We start from the raw sequence: 16,452 nt of genomic DNA, 5'->3' as shown, positions 1-16,452 counted from the left end.
AAAAATGATAAATACAAAACGAACGGTTTTGGACATACAAGGTTTCCACCCGACAACATTGAATAGAAATGTGGCCTCCCACATGGGAGCCCCAGATTCAGATCCCGGGTCGGACGTGAAACTTGCGGATTGCATCTCTGGGAGTGTAATAAATGGAGCCTTTGCAGGGTCAATTTGCGTCAACTTAATAAACAACGCTGCCACGTTATTTACGTGATGGTGAAAACTTTTAAAAGCTCAAATGGAATCTAATACCTGTGACCGTGACAAAGGCAGGGGCCTTTTGGACACGGGTACAGTATGTATGTTATGCCTACTATGTCAGCAGACCGTGCCAGCGAGTGCGGGCGATAGCGTTGTGAAATTCTGGTTTTATCTGGGTGTGAGTACTGAATCTGATAACACTGTCTCACACCACTCACACACCCAGTTCACGCCAGGACACCACGCTCACTCCCCCATGCCTTCTATGGTAGTCATTGAAGAGGGACGCGTCGCTCGTTGCACACAGCGGTGGAAAGTAACTGATTACCTTTACTCGAGGACTGTACTTGGGTACAATGTTGAGGTACTTTTTACTTTTACTGGAGTATTTCCAATTTTCAATACTTGCAAAAGATTTGTGTATAGCCTATAGGCCTACTGTATATTATTGAACTTGTGTAATGGGACATTCTGCCTATGAGTACTTTTACTTTTGGTACTTTAATATATTTTGATGCCAATTGTAGCATCAAATCTATAAAGTAACTAGTAACTAACGTTTTCAAATAACTATAGCGGAGTAAAAGTACAACATTTGCCTCTGAGATGTTAGAAGTACAAAGTATAGAAAATACTCCAATAAAGTAAAAGCACCTCAAAATTGTACAGTACTTGAGTACATTTACACCACAGGCTGTGATTACTTTTTGTGCTGCTGGGTAATTTAACCTACACTAATACACCGACCGGACTACATCCTAATTTAATAGTTATTAATGAATGCTTTTTATAAATAATCTAATCTATCGTTCTACAAAAACTCAAACTAAAACTTGTAGTGGAATTAAAACATATATATTTGCCTGTGAGATATAGTGGAATAGAAAAATACAGTACTTGTATAAATACACGTGCACGCGCGCACGCACACACACACACACACACACACACACACACACACACACACACACACACACACACACACACACACACACACACACACACACACACGGCACCCTCTCCCACCTTCACAACAACAGAGAGGTGCTATGTTTCATCCTTTAGCAACACTCTACGTAGCAAAGAGTACTAAGGGAATACAGAGCTATTTATCCATGTCCCTATTCTGGAGCGAACATTCAGCGAAAATCTACAAGCTCACAATGGGTCTCAGAGTGACACGTTGTTGTGAGCTTGTACATCGGCTATATATTGAACTTTTACTCCACTACAATTATTTGAAAACTTTATTAGTTACTTTGTAGATTTGAATTATTATTACAAAACATAAATTAACCTCTTCAGCCCTATTTAAACTTTGGCTATTTGAAAATAGACGGACGCATTGTGAGCTGATCTGCTATGTTCATCTATCTGTCTATCCATCTTGAACTAGCTGCAACCGCTTATCCAGAGTCGGGTCGCGGGGGCAACAGTTCCAGCAGAGATGAATTCGAGGCGGGTTATTGTAAATGGTTCACACCCCTCGCGGCTTGCAAGCTTTTGGCTACGCACCCTTCGGACCGCATGGAGGTTCCGAAAGTCGGGGGATGAAGATTTGCGATTCTGTCCCTCTCGGGACGTAACTCGGACGGCGCTGAGTCGGTTCAAGTGGACTTCGCAATGCTCGCCACGGCGACTCGCTTGCTTTAGCTTGCTCGGCGGTGGCTCAAGTCCGCTTGAGACGGCGCGCCTCCGTCGTCTCTACCAGTCAAAAGCTCCCAAGGTCCGAGGGGCGAGAACTTTTTACAATAATCCGCTTCGAATTCACTCCTCGCGTTCCCAGGCCAGTGTGGAGATGTAATCCCTTCGGTTACATATCGGCACTCCGACACATTGCTATCCTGACCACCTAAACCTAACCTTAACCATCACCCTAACCTCAGTAAAACTAACCTTGGTGAATGCTAACTTGGTGAAATGCTAACCTGCTGACGTTGGTGAATTCTAACCTGGTGAAATGCTAACCTGCCGGCGCTGGTGAATGCTAACCTGGTGTTCGGAATGGGGATGTGTCGGAATGGAAACCTGTCACCAATCCCCTCATCTGGTCCTTGGTCTGCCCTGGGGTCTCATGCAAGCGAGGATCTCCCTAGGGAGACGCATCCATACTAGATGCCGGAACCACCTAAACTTTCCAAACAAAGGAGCAGCAGCTCTACTCAGAGTCTCTCTTGGGTGTCTGAACTTCTCACCCTATCTCTAAGGGAGAGGCCAGCCACCCGTCTGAGAAAACACATTTTGTCCGCTTGTATCCGACATTATTCTTTCGGTCAGCTATTTTCAAAAGATTTTATACATATGATTATGATACCTTGTGAAATTCTGCATAATGACTACTTTTACCTTTGGTACTTTGTACATTACAGTATTGATAATTTTACTTAAGTAAAACAACTGAAAATTCCAGTTTTACTTGAGTCAAAAAATACAAAAGTATTGGCATCAAAATATACTTAGACAGGGGGCGCCCGCTGGCCTACCGGTCCGGGCGCATATTAGTCCAGTAAAAATAAGGCTGAGGTTGGACAAAATGTTATTATTTAGTTTTTCAACTGATTCCGACAGGAAATTAAGTCTACTAGCCAGGATAAAAAATCTACCATGATCTGCTCACTGCAAATACCCACAGTGGCCAAATCAAGTTGGGCTCCCATCGACTTTCTATACAGGAGGAAAATACCCAGCAAAAAAAATCTGCTTTAAGTAGGATGTGAGGGGTCTAACTAGGGGTTTGTCATGATGCTGAATCCATTCCAAGCATTCGTTTTTTCACAAAAACATTCATTGGACCCATAAAACGCCCACAAAACTGTGGAAAAGTGATGACTCATCACTTTTCATAACTAAACCATCATTTTCTGGGGCCATTGTTAGCCCAAGGAATGTTTTTTGTGCAAAACAAATGCTTGCAATGGATTCAGCATCATGTCAAACCCCTAGTTAGACCCCTCACATCCTATTTAAAGCAGATTTATTTTCTGGGTATTTTCCTCCTGTATAGCAGATCATGCAGATCATGGTAGATATTTTATCCTGGCTAGTAGACCTAATTTCCTGTCAGAATCAGTTGAAAAACTAAATAATAAAATTTTGTCCAACCTGAGTGTATTTTTTCCCTAGATTTACTAGACTATATCACTCTGATGACTGACAGCGTGTCACTGGTTCGAGTCCCGATCCCGACGACTTTTGCTGCGTGTCACTCCCCATCTCTCTCCCCATGTCCTGTCAGTATACTGTCCTTTCAATAAAGGCATAAATATTGAAGCTGATGAATTATCTTTGATTTTAGCTAAACACTTATAATGAACACTACGGATGTTATAGTGTAAGCAGGCCTTCTCTTCCTACACACAGATTTCACAAGATGACACAGATGTCATATCTTTGTTACTGATTGATTTTCTCTAGCCACACCCTGCTGTGTGTGTGTGTGTGTGTGTGTGTGTGTGTGTGTGTGTGTGTGTGTGTGTGTGTGTGTGTGTGTGTGTGTGTGTGTGTGTGTGTCTGAATGTTCCAGAATGGATTAACCCATTAAGACCTGTGGGAGCGATTCTAGAAATTCTTAGAAATAAATAGCAGATGTACAAGCTTGCAGCACGGCACGGAATGATACACTTTGATCTTGTATATCTACTATATTTTTCCTAAAATTCCTTGTAGAAAACATAATCATTTTGACTGTCATAATGTAACTTGCACCCAATGACAAACTTTCCTATACATAGATCTCTCACGGTAAAATCACCGGTGTTAATTTGACTGTCAACATAACTGTCTCTCAAATTAGTTAACCGTGTACTCAAATATGTACAATGTCTGCATTGCAGCCAAATAGGAAAGATAACAAGAAGTAAATGAAGGTTCATCTTACCATAGGGTTCTTACTGGCAGGTTTCCTCCAAGATAAAGTTCTCCACCTGGTGGAAGTATTGTGTTAGTGCAGTTATTACATTCCAAAATTAAAATTAGACAATTCCCACTGGTGGGAAAACGTAGGTTAATCAATGTTTACTTAAATTAAGTAAAAATATCAATACTTCAATGTAGTTATACTCAAGTAAGTTCGGAATTCAAAATGTACAAATACCTCAAAATTGTACTGAAATTGCCATAGAGGGGAAAAAAGAGAAAAAGAAAAAACGTTTATGCAAGGTGCGTTTGAGAATTGTAGCAGTAGACTTTATTCTCCAACCAAAATGCAAATGAAACTACGATATGTCCAAAATAGGCTACCACAATTTTAAACATCGACGGTTTTAGCTTTCTGACTGTCGGTTACAACTTACATTAATTCACAGTGACCAACAGTGTTAATTAGCCTGGCTGCCCTGGCATGTAGATAAATCCCCTGAATGAAAATATGATGATGAACAAAAGGCAAAACTCAACGTCTGTCAAATATTCACTAAATGGCTAGCTAACATAACATTAGGCCTCGCCTCTGGCTCTATAGCTTGCTATTTTTGGGAGGATTATTCACAAAATTGTATTGTAAAGTAATCAAACCGTAAAAAGTTAATAGAGTTGATTAGGCCAACCTGATTATTCACCAAAACATTGCAGTGGCCAGTGGGGAAGAAGAATGCATTTATGACGAGTCAGCTCAAGATGAGCAGTTGATTCACTCATGAGGCAAAACCATTTTGACAAGAGCACGTGGTTCTGTCAATGACCCTTCTGGTAGCCTATTAGGTAAATGGTTCTCAACCTGTGGGTCTGGGGTCGGGACCCACAGGGGGGACCCCACATGGTTTTGTGTGGGTCCCCAGGTGACAGACAGTAAAGTAAAGTGACTTAAATTAATATATGTTTTATTTATAGGCCTATTCTTTTTTATTATTTTTATGAACACCAGCTAAGAGGGTCCTTTCATACATTTCTGGGATCGTTTTAAAGTCTATTGTGAGCACTCCAGACAGTTTTTAAGTTGCTTGATTCAATGTAGATAGGCTATTTGATATTCATATCAGATATACAACACCCCCTTCCTATAGTAGGCCTATTTTGTTTTGTTTTTTAGTTTTTGTTGTTGTTGTTTTTTTGCTGATGGGTTCCCAGATTGTATAGGCCTATTCAATGAAAATACATGTCCTTGGTTCTGGTGACTGATAGCCTATTGTCCTTCTAATGTGTTCTTTTCATTAATACTTTTTCAATTTAATTTCAAAATTGTTACATTTATTTAATGAAAATGAATGTACAAGTAGGGAATGAGGCTTACTCCAGGTGAAGGAGTTTAAGTATCTCGGGGTCTTGTTCACGAATGAGAGAAATGGGAAGACAGAGAAGGAGATCAGCCGGAGAATCGGAGCAGCAGGAGCGGTTTTGCAGTCGCTAAATCGCACTGTGGTGAAGAAAAAAGAGTTGAGCCGGAAGGCAAAGCTCTCTGTCTACCGAGCAATCTTCGTTCCTACTCTCACCTATGGTCATGAAGTGTGGGTCATGACCGAAAGTATAAGGTCGTGGGTGCAAGCGGCCGAAATGGGTTTCCTCAGACGGGTGGCTCCCTTAGAGATAGGGTGAGAAGTTCAGTCACCCGAGAGAGACTTGGAGTAGAACCGCTGCTCCTACACTTGGAAAGGAGTCAGCTTAGGTGGTTCGGGCATCTAGTACGGATGCCTCCCGAGCGCCTTCCTAGGAAGGTCCTCGATGCACGTCCCACTGCATGGGAGGAGACCCCATGGCAGACCAAAGACCAGATGGAGGGATTATATCTCCAAACTGGCTTGGGAACGCCTCGGTATACTCCCTGAGGGAGTGGAGGAAGTTGCTCGGGATAAGGAAATCTGGAGGTCTCAGTTGGAACTGTTACCCCCGCGACCCGATTCCGGATAAGCGGTTGAAGATGGATGGATGGATGGATGAATGTATTAATGATAAATGCATTAGTTAATTGCGACCGTAGTTCGCATTTAGTATGAAAACCTGCAGATCATGTCCGTCCATATATGGATCATGTCCGTCCATACATCTCCATATATGGAGCTGGCCAATACCTCTATCTGACCTCATGGACTCCTGATGGATATAGCTGAGTCAGCTATATACATGCAGGTCAGCTAAGCTGACCTGTTATGACATCACAATGATGACTCGACCAGCCAGATTAATAATTTAACTCCTGCTTCTTAACTGTGTCTGTGCCTATTAAGAACCTCTGATGTTTCAGCGCTTCTCGCCCTTATCGCGTCTAACTGGTTATTAATTAATCATTTAATTGAAAAGATTGTTGAAAGAACGTGACTCCCTCTTCCATTATAAGGACATCGCTCACCAGAACGGTTTCAATTAGCCTAACATGGTTAAAATGGAGTTTGAAGTTACAATGGGTTTAAATATTAGCCTGTCATGGCCAGAATCTCTGTGACCTGCATTTCCAAAATGCCTAAAGCCGCCCACATTTGCATGGGCCCAGATTGGTCCCTCACTACTTTGGAGGGAGTGAAATCCAATCACAACTATATAGCAATGGAATATATTATAAAATACTGAATCAAGCAACTTAAAAGAAAAAAAAAAAAAAAAAGAAGAAAAAACCTGGGTGTTGAAATGAGACCAACTGGGTGTTGAAATGAGACCAGAAGTGTTTGACAGTGAAATACCAGGGGCTACTAATGTACATCATTTTAGTTTACTGCTACTAATCAATCCTATGCTGCAAGTCGTTAATTCAGCCCAGTTGGTTTAAGAGCTGAATCTCAAGACCCTCTCCTAATATCTTCCTGTAAGCCCCTATAAGCCCCACTCATCCACCTACTTTCTACCTCCACCAACTCTGAAGTATAAACGCTAAGCTTATATTTCTACTACTTTCTTGTGACCAAATATGGTGAGAGCTTAACACAAGAATTAAAAACAATCATTTATCATACAGGGAAGCTGTCAAATTGTGTGTATTCTCTCTGTCTATGCATGCACATGCACGCTTTTAATCATGTGTATATGAGTAGCCTACTTAGCAGTGCAGTGGTTGAATGTACCGTAACTGTACTTTCGGATACTTTTACTTTACTGGAGTACTATAATGCTCCACTACATCTCAGGGGCAAAGAGTAGAAGTACAAGTACTTAAAATTAGAAATACTCCAGTAAGAATACCTCAATATTGTACTTAAATACCGTACTTGAGTAAATTAACTTAGTTACTTTACACCACTGGTTAGGGCATGAGTTTTAGGCAGAGTTCTGATTCTAATCCTATTATACAGATCCATTTGAGAAAGGGGGTTTCACTGTGGTGTATGTGGGGGTCTTACAGGAAAGGTTATTAGAAAGGGGGACTTTGTAACCTGATGCTAAGGTCAGCTGAACAGAAACTGTTGTTTCCTTGTAGAAAGAACTAAGTAAACAAACATGTATTCTTAGTGTACATGAAGCCGTCCCAATGACAGCTCATGGTGCAATTGTTATTCAGCTCCCTCCTCAGACAAAAGGCAGAGGAACCCCTTGACAGGCTCAGCAACAAATCTGGAATTGCTTTGTCAAAAGGGATTGTCCCTGATCTGTGTAAAAAATGGGTTACACAATCTTGGGATAAAAATGTATCTAAAAAGAAAGGGATTGATCTCTTCTCAGGAGGAGCGTCTGTGCGGAGACAACTAGGGCTAAGTGGACATGGATCTGTGATGGATTAGTGGTAAGTTCAGGTTTACGATATACAACTAGACTGGCTGTGTTTGTTTGTGTCTGAGCAGTACTCGGTAAACTAAAGTAGTCTACCAATACACACAATGTAGTGTTACAAATACAAGTCCGGCATTCAAAGTATTGGCATCAAAATATACTTAAGTACTACTAGTAAAAGTACTTTACATTTAGTAGAATATCCAATTTCCCAAATTTCCAAATGTATAAAATGCATAAGCTACTTTTGTCTGACTCTGTTTTTAATATTTAAAGTGGAGTAAGGGCACGGTCACACCGGAATACTATTCTACCAATGCATTTCAATGGGAATGGAGAGGATTTTTGAGAAATTCGCAAATGTCAGATTTCACCAGAAATGTGCGCTATTCCCATCGAAATGCATTGGCAGAATCCACTTATCAGCTGGCAGCCATACTTTGGTGTGACCATATGCCCTAAAAGTAAAATGTTTGCCACTGATATGTAATGGAGTAGTAGTAAAGGTATTGCAATTTGGAAACACTCCAGTAAAGTAAAGATTCCTGAAAAGTGTAGCCTACCTAAGTACAGTACTTTAGTATGTACTTAGTTACTTTACACCACTTTGTCTGAGTGCTGGCTAACCTAACACCTGCCTATATGCCACCGCAGAAATACTTCCTGTATGAGGCCTTGGCCCCAAGCAAGTGAGTATCCCAGTTTCCTATCCTGGTTTTTATTTTGACATTGATTTATCTTAATGTGTTGACTTATAGTTTAGTATTGACATTCTTTATTTTGTAACCTTTACTGTTTAAATGTATTTAAACCATGAAATCCATGCGAAGTTTCATAATCTTTATTAATCAGCTTTTGCAGTGGCCTCGCCAACTCACATATTTTTGAGGATGTGCTACAATGTGCTATTTAGTGTTTTTGTGATGTCTCAATTAGTCATCTGTGTGTCTATGGATCTGCCACATAGGCTACTTTTGTCTGACTCTGTCTGAGGCAAGTGGCTATGTCAAAACTCCTCAACATACGTGCGTGCCTGCAGTGGCAAACCCTGGCAAATGTCCTACATTTCCACCCTTTTTTTCTGCAGACAACTTCAACCCACTGATGTGATCTGTGATGCTCTGTTCTGAACTTCTTAATTAGATCAACCCTGCATGGCAGTCAGCCATGTCTGCAGAGAAGGTATTGTTGGGAAAGCATCCTCCAGCAGGGACGTGCAGAGAATGTTATAGAGGCAGGGGCTGAAATTTCTAAAAGGACCTTTTGGTGAAAATATCGAGAAAATATCAGACCTCCAAGCTCACAACGCGTCGCAGTCGGCTATTTTCTGTGCTTGATACGACACTGAACTAAGCATAATCAAGTCAATACTGGAGATGTGGCGTATGGCATGGATTTCTACACAGAGAGGGCAATTCTTTCAACATATTATGCTGCGTTCAAGTTCAGGAGAGTTTGGACAAGGCAATTCTCTTGAATGCTGCCTTCAGGTATGGCATGGAGGTCAGTTTTTACAGACGGATAAAAGGGCAGGGGCTCAAGTCCCCTTTGATGTCTATGTGTGCACAAGCCTGTCCTCCAGCACCAGAGATGGCCAATTTGGTGGGGCACTGTTGTATACAGAAAAGTAATTATGATGCTAAGAAAAACATTCACAATGAGAGACCTCTTACAGAGGTGGAGAGAGTTGCTTGGAAGTGGTGGATTTTTGTCTGTTGTTAATTATACAGTATTGTGGGATCTTTCACTCTCATATAATGTACATAACAGGCCACATATTAAGTTGACCTTTCTGATTAACAACATAATACAAGTGCGGGTGGTTGTATGGGTGGATTTCTTCACGTATATACTCAGACTAGGACGTTTCTTTTTTAATATAATCTGCGTCCATCTAATGCATGTTTGTGAACATAGTAGGTCTACACAATACAGTATGTACATAGTACTTAGTGTGTAATTCATGTGGACACAAGCCACAAGCTCCTGTTCCACTGACTCGGTTAGCCCTTTGACTATGTGTAAATCCTAGCCTGGTATCAAACCTGCTAGGCTACGTTCAGTGGATTTGTTTTGTCACTTAACAAATGCACTGAATGTAGCGTAGCAGGCCAGATATTCGAGAAATCCTGTGTATTAAGACCAGACACAAAGGTCACACAAAAGTACCTTATTGAACATTCTCGTCTGTTCTGATATTGATGAATAGACAGATACTCTCTCTCTCTTACTTTTCTGTTTTTATAATTCCCCAGAAATGTTACATTATGTTTTGAGTCAGTTGCATGTCCTCGGGACTCAAAAAATATGTATTAATTCCATAAGCTTAAACTTCATTAGACCTTTTAAGTGCCCATTCGTAGGACAATACTGCCCTCCACAGGTCAAAAAGCAGGACAACATGCATAGTAATGCTGTGCAGTTTGCCATACTGGAAACAGGGGCTTATTGTCCAGTAGTTGAGAAACATATAGAGCTTAAGAGGGTTTACATCTCTGTCTGTCTTGTGATTTCCTGTGTTCCTGGATCATTACATCTCCTCTTACAATAGAATCATTGTTACTATTGCATGATGATCTTGTAGATCTTGTTAGATACACTTTCCTCAATATGGAAGTCTGCATGGTGGAAAAAGTACTCCATTTGTTTTACTTAAATATAAAACTGTCAATACCACAATGTAGAAATTCTCAAGGGCACGGTCACACTGTGTTGAATGCAACTATCTTGGATCAAGACATAGATTTCATTTATTGAGTCTGACGTAGATATGCACATTTCAGACTCAGTAAAATGAATCTATGGCAGTCTTGATCCAAGGCTCTAATGTAATACCAGAACAGGCAGATGGAGAGTCTCATTGAGTTGAATATGGAGACACCAGTGTGAAATAATGAATGGCAAATAAAATGGTAAACAGTACTACTAATACTAGTAATTTATATACAGTAACACCTCTTTATTCAAAGAGCTTCAATGTGCATTACATTCACACTCTGACAGAAACCATGCAAGGCAGAGGCAGTGTCTTGCTCAAGGACAAAGTATATAGATACTCCTGGCTGGTCAGATATTACTCCACAACAGTTGCTCTGTCAAATATGTACTTGAGTTAAGGTACTGGAGTCAAAAGTACAAATTATTAAGTATATATTCTTTTCAGTATCAATGCATTTGCTGTATATAGCCTAAATATATAAAGAAATAAAAAATAAAACATTTTACAAATATTTTCAACAAATCGTGACATGTTTGAGCTTGCAGATCAGTCATTTTCACAATTAAGGTCTTCATTCATAATGTACTTTATCTTGGAAATGTGTCCAAAAGCACATTACAACATTTGTCTTTTTTTTGGAATGTAGTGGAGTGACGTGAACTTGTAGATCTGCTATTTTCAAATCGTTCATTATTAATCATACAGTATACTTGAGGCTAAAGTTAGAAATCATGGTGATTTGAAGTCATATCGCGCAGCCCTAGGAAGCACACAGGACTCAGTTGGTGACCCTATGTTAACCCAATCCATATACAGAGATATTATCAAGGTCATGCTTGTGTCTGCTGCTGTATGCTATGCTAACCACACACCAAATGGATACTGCCTTGTGTGTGTGTGTGTGTGTGTGTGTGTGTGTGTGTGTGTGTGTGTGTGTGTGTGTGTGTGTGTGTGTGTGTGTGTGTGTGTGTGTGTGTATTTTTGATTATATATAGATAGTGTTACCCCAATGTTTGCAGAATTTTGCTTTACAAGTTCTTATGTTATGGTTGAGGGGGATCCAGGGGTCCAATGCTAAATGATTGATAGTAAGGAATATGAACCAACTGGACCTGTATTGTCCATTTAATTGGTTTCATTAATACACCATCGGAGTTCAAAATAACACTGATTGTACAGAGGGTCCAAAATAGTATAATTAATTATTATATAAATATAAATGTTCTTATTTTAAAAGACTCACTCACCAAAGTGACCTACTACGGTTGGCTATAAATAAAATAGGCTAGTTTGTAACATGACTAGGAGGGTAGCATACTTTTTAGACTTTCTGTGATCATTATTTACTTGACTTATTTATATTGAAAACTATTACCAGTGGTGTAAAGTAACTACAAGTGCATTTACTCTAGTAGCCTACAGTAGGCTGTAGGCCTACTTAACTACAATTTTGAGGTACTTTTACTTTACTGGAGTATTTCCAATTTTCAGTACTTTTACTTCTACTCCACTATATCTAGAGGTAAATATTGTACTTCTACAATTATTTGAAAACTTTAGTTAGGCTACTAGTTACTTTGTAGATTTTGATTATTAGGCTATTACAAAACATACATTAACCACTTCAGCCCTCAGTTATTTAAAAACAGCTGATCTACAAGCTTCTGCCATTTGAAAATAGCCGATCGCAGTGCATTGTGAGCTTGTAGATCTGCTATTTTCAAAAGATTTTTATAGGCTATATTTTAAAACTTGAGTTGGGACATTCGACATAGGCCTAATGAGCCTATAACTTTTGGCCTACATTTTGATACCAATACTTTTGCACTTTCACTCAAGTAAATTCTGAATTATTGACTTATACATGTAAAACAGTAATTTCTTACTAAAAGTATTAATACAAACATTTGAGTAGCCTACTTTTTCCACAGGGCTTGACATTAAGGCTTGTCCTGTTTACCGGGACAAGTAATAACTCTACCCGGACAAGCTAATTAAAAATGTACTTGTCCGTTGGACAAATGGCTCTTGGTTTAACTTTTTCTGTGAGGCTTCTAGCAGCTTTGTGCTGTATGCAGACTAAGGACTGTCAATACTATGGAGTGGAGGGTGGAGAAAGCAAGGGGGGGGGGGTCGTTATTAACAGTCATTTTGTTATTTATTCTATTTCAATGTCTGAAATGTATGCAATGACTCATATGCATACATTTAAGAAATTACTGTGAAATGTCTCATTTTTATCCGGACAAGTGACTTTTTTGCCTGGACAAGTGAATGGTAAAATGTACTTGACAAGTGCCTCAAAAAGTTAATGTCAAGCCCTGTTCCACCACTGTATTTGAAAACTATTATTAGTTGATTCTGTTCCACTATTTGAAAACTATTATTAGTTGATTGATTGATTGGTTGATTGATTGATTGATTGATTGATTGATTGATTGATTGATTGATTGATTGATTGATATGAAGACTTTAATAGAAGTTTGTATAGGGAAAGGTACATTGTCATGACAGTACTACAGTTCACTGGTACAAGGTCAACTAAAAAGGATAAACAACACCTCAAGAAAGCTTTTGGCCTGTCCTTTTTGTTACTGTTTCGGTTCAATAGTTTGTGGACTAAAAAGCCAGCCCGGAGTAGAGGCTGATGTTAATGGAGGAGGAGTTCTGCGTCTGGCTCGACCAACTTCTGTTGTGTGAGCGTGTTTCTCTCTCTAAAACCACGCCTCTGTATTTTTCCTCCGTGTGTGCGTTGATTTCATACCAAACTCATATTTGGCATTCCGCCTTTTTTCCCCCCCGTGTCAAACAAGGGAAATCTCTCCGAGGGAATAAACAATCATACATCTGCTACTCTCAAAACTTGCGTGGAGTTGTTTTAAGTTGTGCGTTCGTTGAGTCGTGCCTACAAAAACGCGGAGGGCGAGAGCTAGATTGTAAAAGGTAAGTGTTGTGTGCCTTCTTTTTGCAAAGTTCTTTGTTATGTGCAACAACTTTTTTTTTCCTTTTTTTTCTCCGTGCAGCTGCTGCCTCTGCTGCCTCTACCGCGCGCCTGAAGTTTTTTGGATATTTGTCATATTTGGCATTTTTTCGCGTTGCATTGCTGATTCAGAGCCCCGTTGTATGTTATGTATGGAAGCTCCCCACCGTCACGTAGCGGGCTGTAATGGCGGTGAGTTTGGACAGATCTGTCGGGCTTAACTTCGGACTTTGTGGAGGTATTATTAGCTCGTAGGCTAACCCCCGACTAGCAGTTCAACTCGTGTGCCGTTTTTTTACATGGTTTTGGCTGTATTTTGTGTGCGTGTCATGCTATAGAAGTTGTTCGTGATTTTTTGGGGGATGCATTGATCAGCAGCAGGGATTGTTGATGCAGTTGTAGTAACCACTTTTGCTACCTTTTTGTTGTTGTTGTTGGACAATTTACGAAATCTACCAGGGCCTAGTATAGCTACTCGGAACAGTGCCTCTCAAACTTTGAAATGTGAAGGTCTCCCCTTAACTTTTGACAGCTTACAAATCCATTTTGGTTCCATTTGTACACTGTCAGTTACAGACTTGTAAAGGGCCAATTTAGACCCCCATAAAGGAACCTAGAGAGTCCCTGGAATCAAAGTACTTTGACTGTTAGAAGCTTTCTCCTTCAGAAGGATCAAAGGGATATATTGTTGCCAACTTAGTTTGTTAGCTTCTCAAGCCTTTTCATGTCAATTGAAGGACCCCCAAAATTGACACTTATTAGCCCCGCGGACCCCCATTTGAAAATATACGCCAAGGACCCCCATAAGAGAAGATTTTTGCAGCTTTAGCAGTGATTCTGAACCATTTTAATGTCAAGGACCCCACAGTTTGACAAGCATTATAGGCTATAGACGCCCATTTAATGGCATTTCTATGTCTGGGACCCCAATTTATATTGTAAAATCAATGTTAATCTAACCTTTACAGTGTACAAATGGGTCTATTTGGTTTAATTTGTACTATCTCTGGGTAAACAAACCCACAATTTAATGACATTTCTATGTCTGGGACCCCAATTTATATTGTAAAATCAATGTTAATCTAACTCTTACAGTGTACAAATGGGTCTATTTGGTTTCATTTGTACTATCTCTGGGTAAACAGACCCACAAGGGTCCATTTGGTTCCTAATTATCATTTAGCTGGGGACGCCCTGGAACTCCCTCAAGGACCGTCCCTGGACCCCACTTTGAGAACCACTGTGTGTTATTTGGCTAACTTCTCTCTCTCAGCAGCAGCAGCATTATGGGATGTTTCACTCATGCATAACAGGCCACACGGGCCACATTTTTTGTGATTGCGAAATAAAACACCTTGTGAGAGAGCAGTTATACAGGTTCAACAGAAAAGAGTTGCACGTCATTTACAGTTCACGCTCTCTCCACTCTCGCATGATACTCGGATGGCCTCTCTGAAGACCAGTCCATCTTCTTTTAAGGACACATTATAACACCAGCACATTAGCCAGCCTGGGACCAGGCAGGGCCATATGTTATAGCATGTGATGGATTGTAGCTAGCCGGGGTTAATCACGAAATGGGTTCGGTTCATTTTGGACCAGTGTCTGTGTCTCCCCTGTCTGTGTGCTGCTGAGCTCATGGCTTTATTTAGCTCCACAGTCCCTGTCCTGACTCCTGCTGGCTCCCCACGGCACTCAACACATGACCTTTTGGCCACTGGGAGATAATTTGAAACCGGCAGAGCTTTAGTTGGTGTGTGTGTGTGTCTGTGTGTGTGTGTGTGTGTGTGTGTGTGTGTGTGTGTGTGTGTGTGGGTGTCTCTCACTCAACTGTCTGATCTCGAAAAACTTGCATCACTACTATTGAAGTCCCTGAGACTTGCTTGTGTCTGATTGTGGTCAATTCTCTCCATTCCACAATACAAGTTTCTCCGACAATGCAGCTCACGCTTGTGTACAAATTAGATTATTGATACTAGCTTGGAGAGAACGAACAACCTTGCCAAAAAAGTAAACTTGCTGAATTGAAATGAGCCCACTCAAGTCAGGGCTGAAGATTTATTTATACTCCATAGTATAATGTTGTGCGTGCAGAATATAAATTAAGCGTGACCAGTTCAACCCTATATTTGACCCTTGTCCCCCAGGGGTTCTAAACTGGCACCCCCTCCCCTCCCCCCACTACACACACACACGCTTTTAGATCTGCTATTTCTTTTTGCAGAATGTTCACCCCCAGAATAGGGACAATAGCTTTTTCCAAGTTGTTGAAGGCGTTGTTCGCCCCCCAAAACACATTACAAACTAATTACACACCCCAGGCATGAAGTCTTGATTTTCGCTTGGTTTTTGTTACTTTCCTGAGCCAACGATCTGATGACCGGTGGAGTGTCCTGTACTGCTGACGCTTTGGGTCTTCTACTGACCGACAACCCAGTAGTCAGATTATTGCCACAAGTGATGTGACAAAAACAACAGAATCTCCATGAATTCAAGGCTTTGTGGGGTGTGGTAATCGATAGAGAGTTAAAGTCATTTCTTTGGGTGAACTACTCCTTTTTAAATGTCTTCCCTGTTGCACCAATAATCACACATGAGATTTTGATTTGAAATAATCTTCGGAGTGTCGTACCTCGACACGCACAGAGTAGAAATGTTCCATAAAGGCTTTGCTCTTTCCTAACCAGCTCAGCAGGGGGATACCCCATCGCCATGGCAACAACACGGGCCCTGTCAGTGGTGATTGAGCCTGGGTCGGCCCTGTGCTGTGGTGCTGACCAATATAATAAGCCCACCACAGCAGCAGTGTTGCCATGTCTGCATATTATAAGCGACCATGGGCTTGTTTGTCCTGTAAAAAAAAGTTGCTTGTAAATTATTGGTTGTTGCTGGGTTTTGTTTGGGCTTGTTTGTCAGATTT

The 16,452-nt window shown here is 40.6% G+C and overlaps 1 protein-coding gene across 1 annotated transcript in view; it reads left to right on the top strand.

Annotated features, from left to right (window-relative positions):
• Nucleotides 1–13,205: 13,205 nt before the first annotated feature.
• tead3a (TEA domain family member 3 a) overlaps nucleotides 13,206–16,452 on the top strand; it is a gene marked incomplete at its 5' end in the record, with an annotated part of 35,658 nt that continues 32,411 nt past the window's right edge. The window contains one exon of the mRNA XM_080732696.1: nucleotides 13,206–13,495. Coding sequence (XP_080588822.1) covers nucleotides 13,206–13,495 — 290 coding nt within the window. The remainder of the gene's footprint in view (nucleotides 13,496–16,452) is intronic.

The sequence above is a fragment of the Nannobrachium achirus genome (assembly GCF_963921795.1).
Source record: "Nannobrachium achirus genome assembly, chromosome: 9".
Taxonomy (NCBI): Eukaryota; Metazoa; Chordata; class Actinopteri; order Myctophiformes; family Myctophidae; genus Nannobrachium; species Nannobrachium achirus.
The sequence above is the reverse complement of the archived record's forward strand: the minus strand, read 5'-3'. Positions and strand labels throughout refer to the sequence as shown.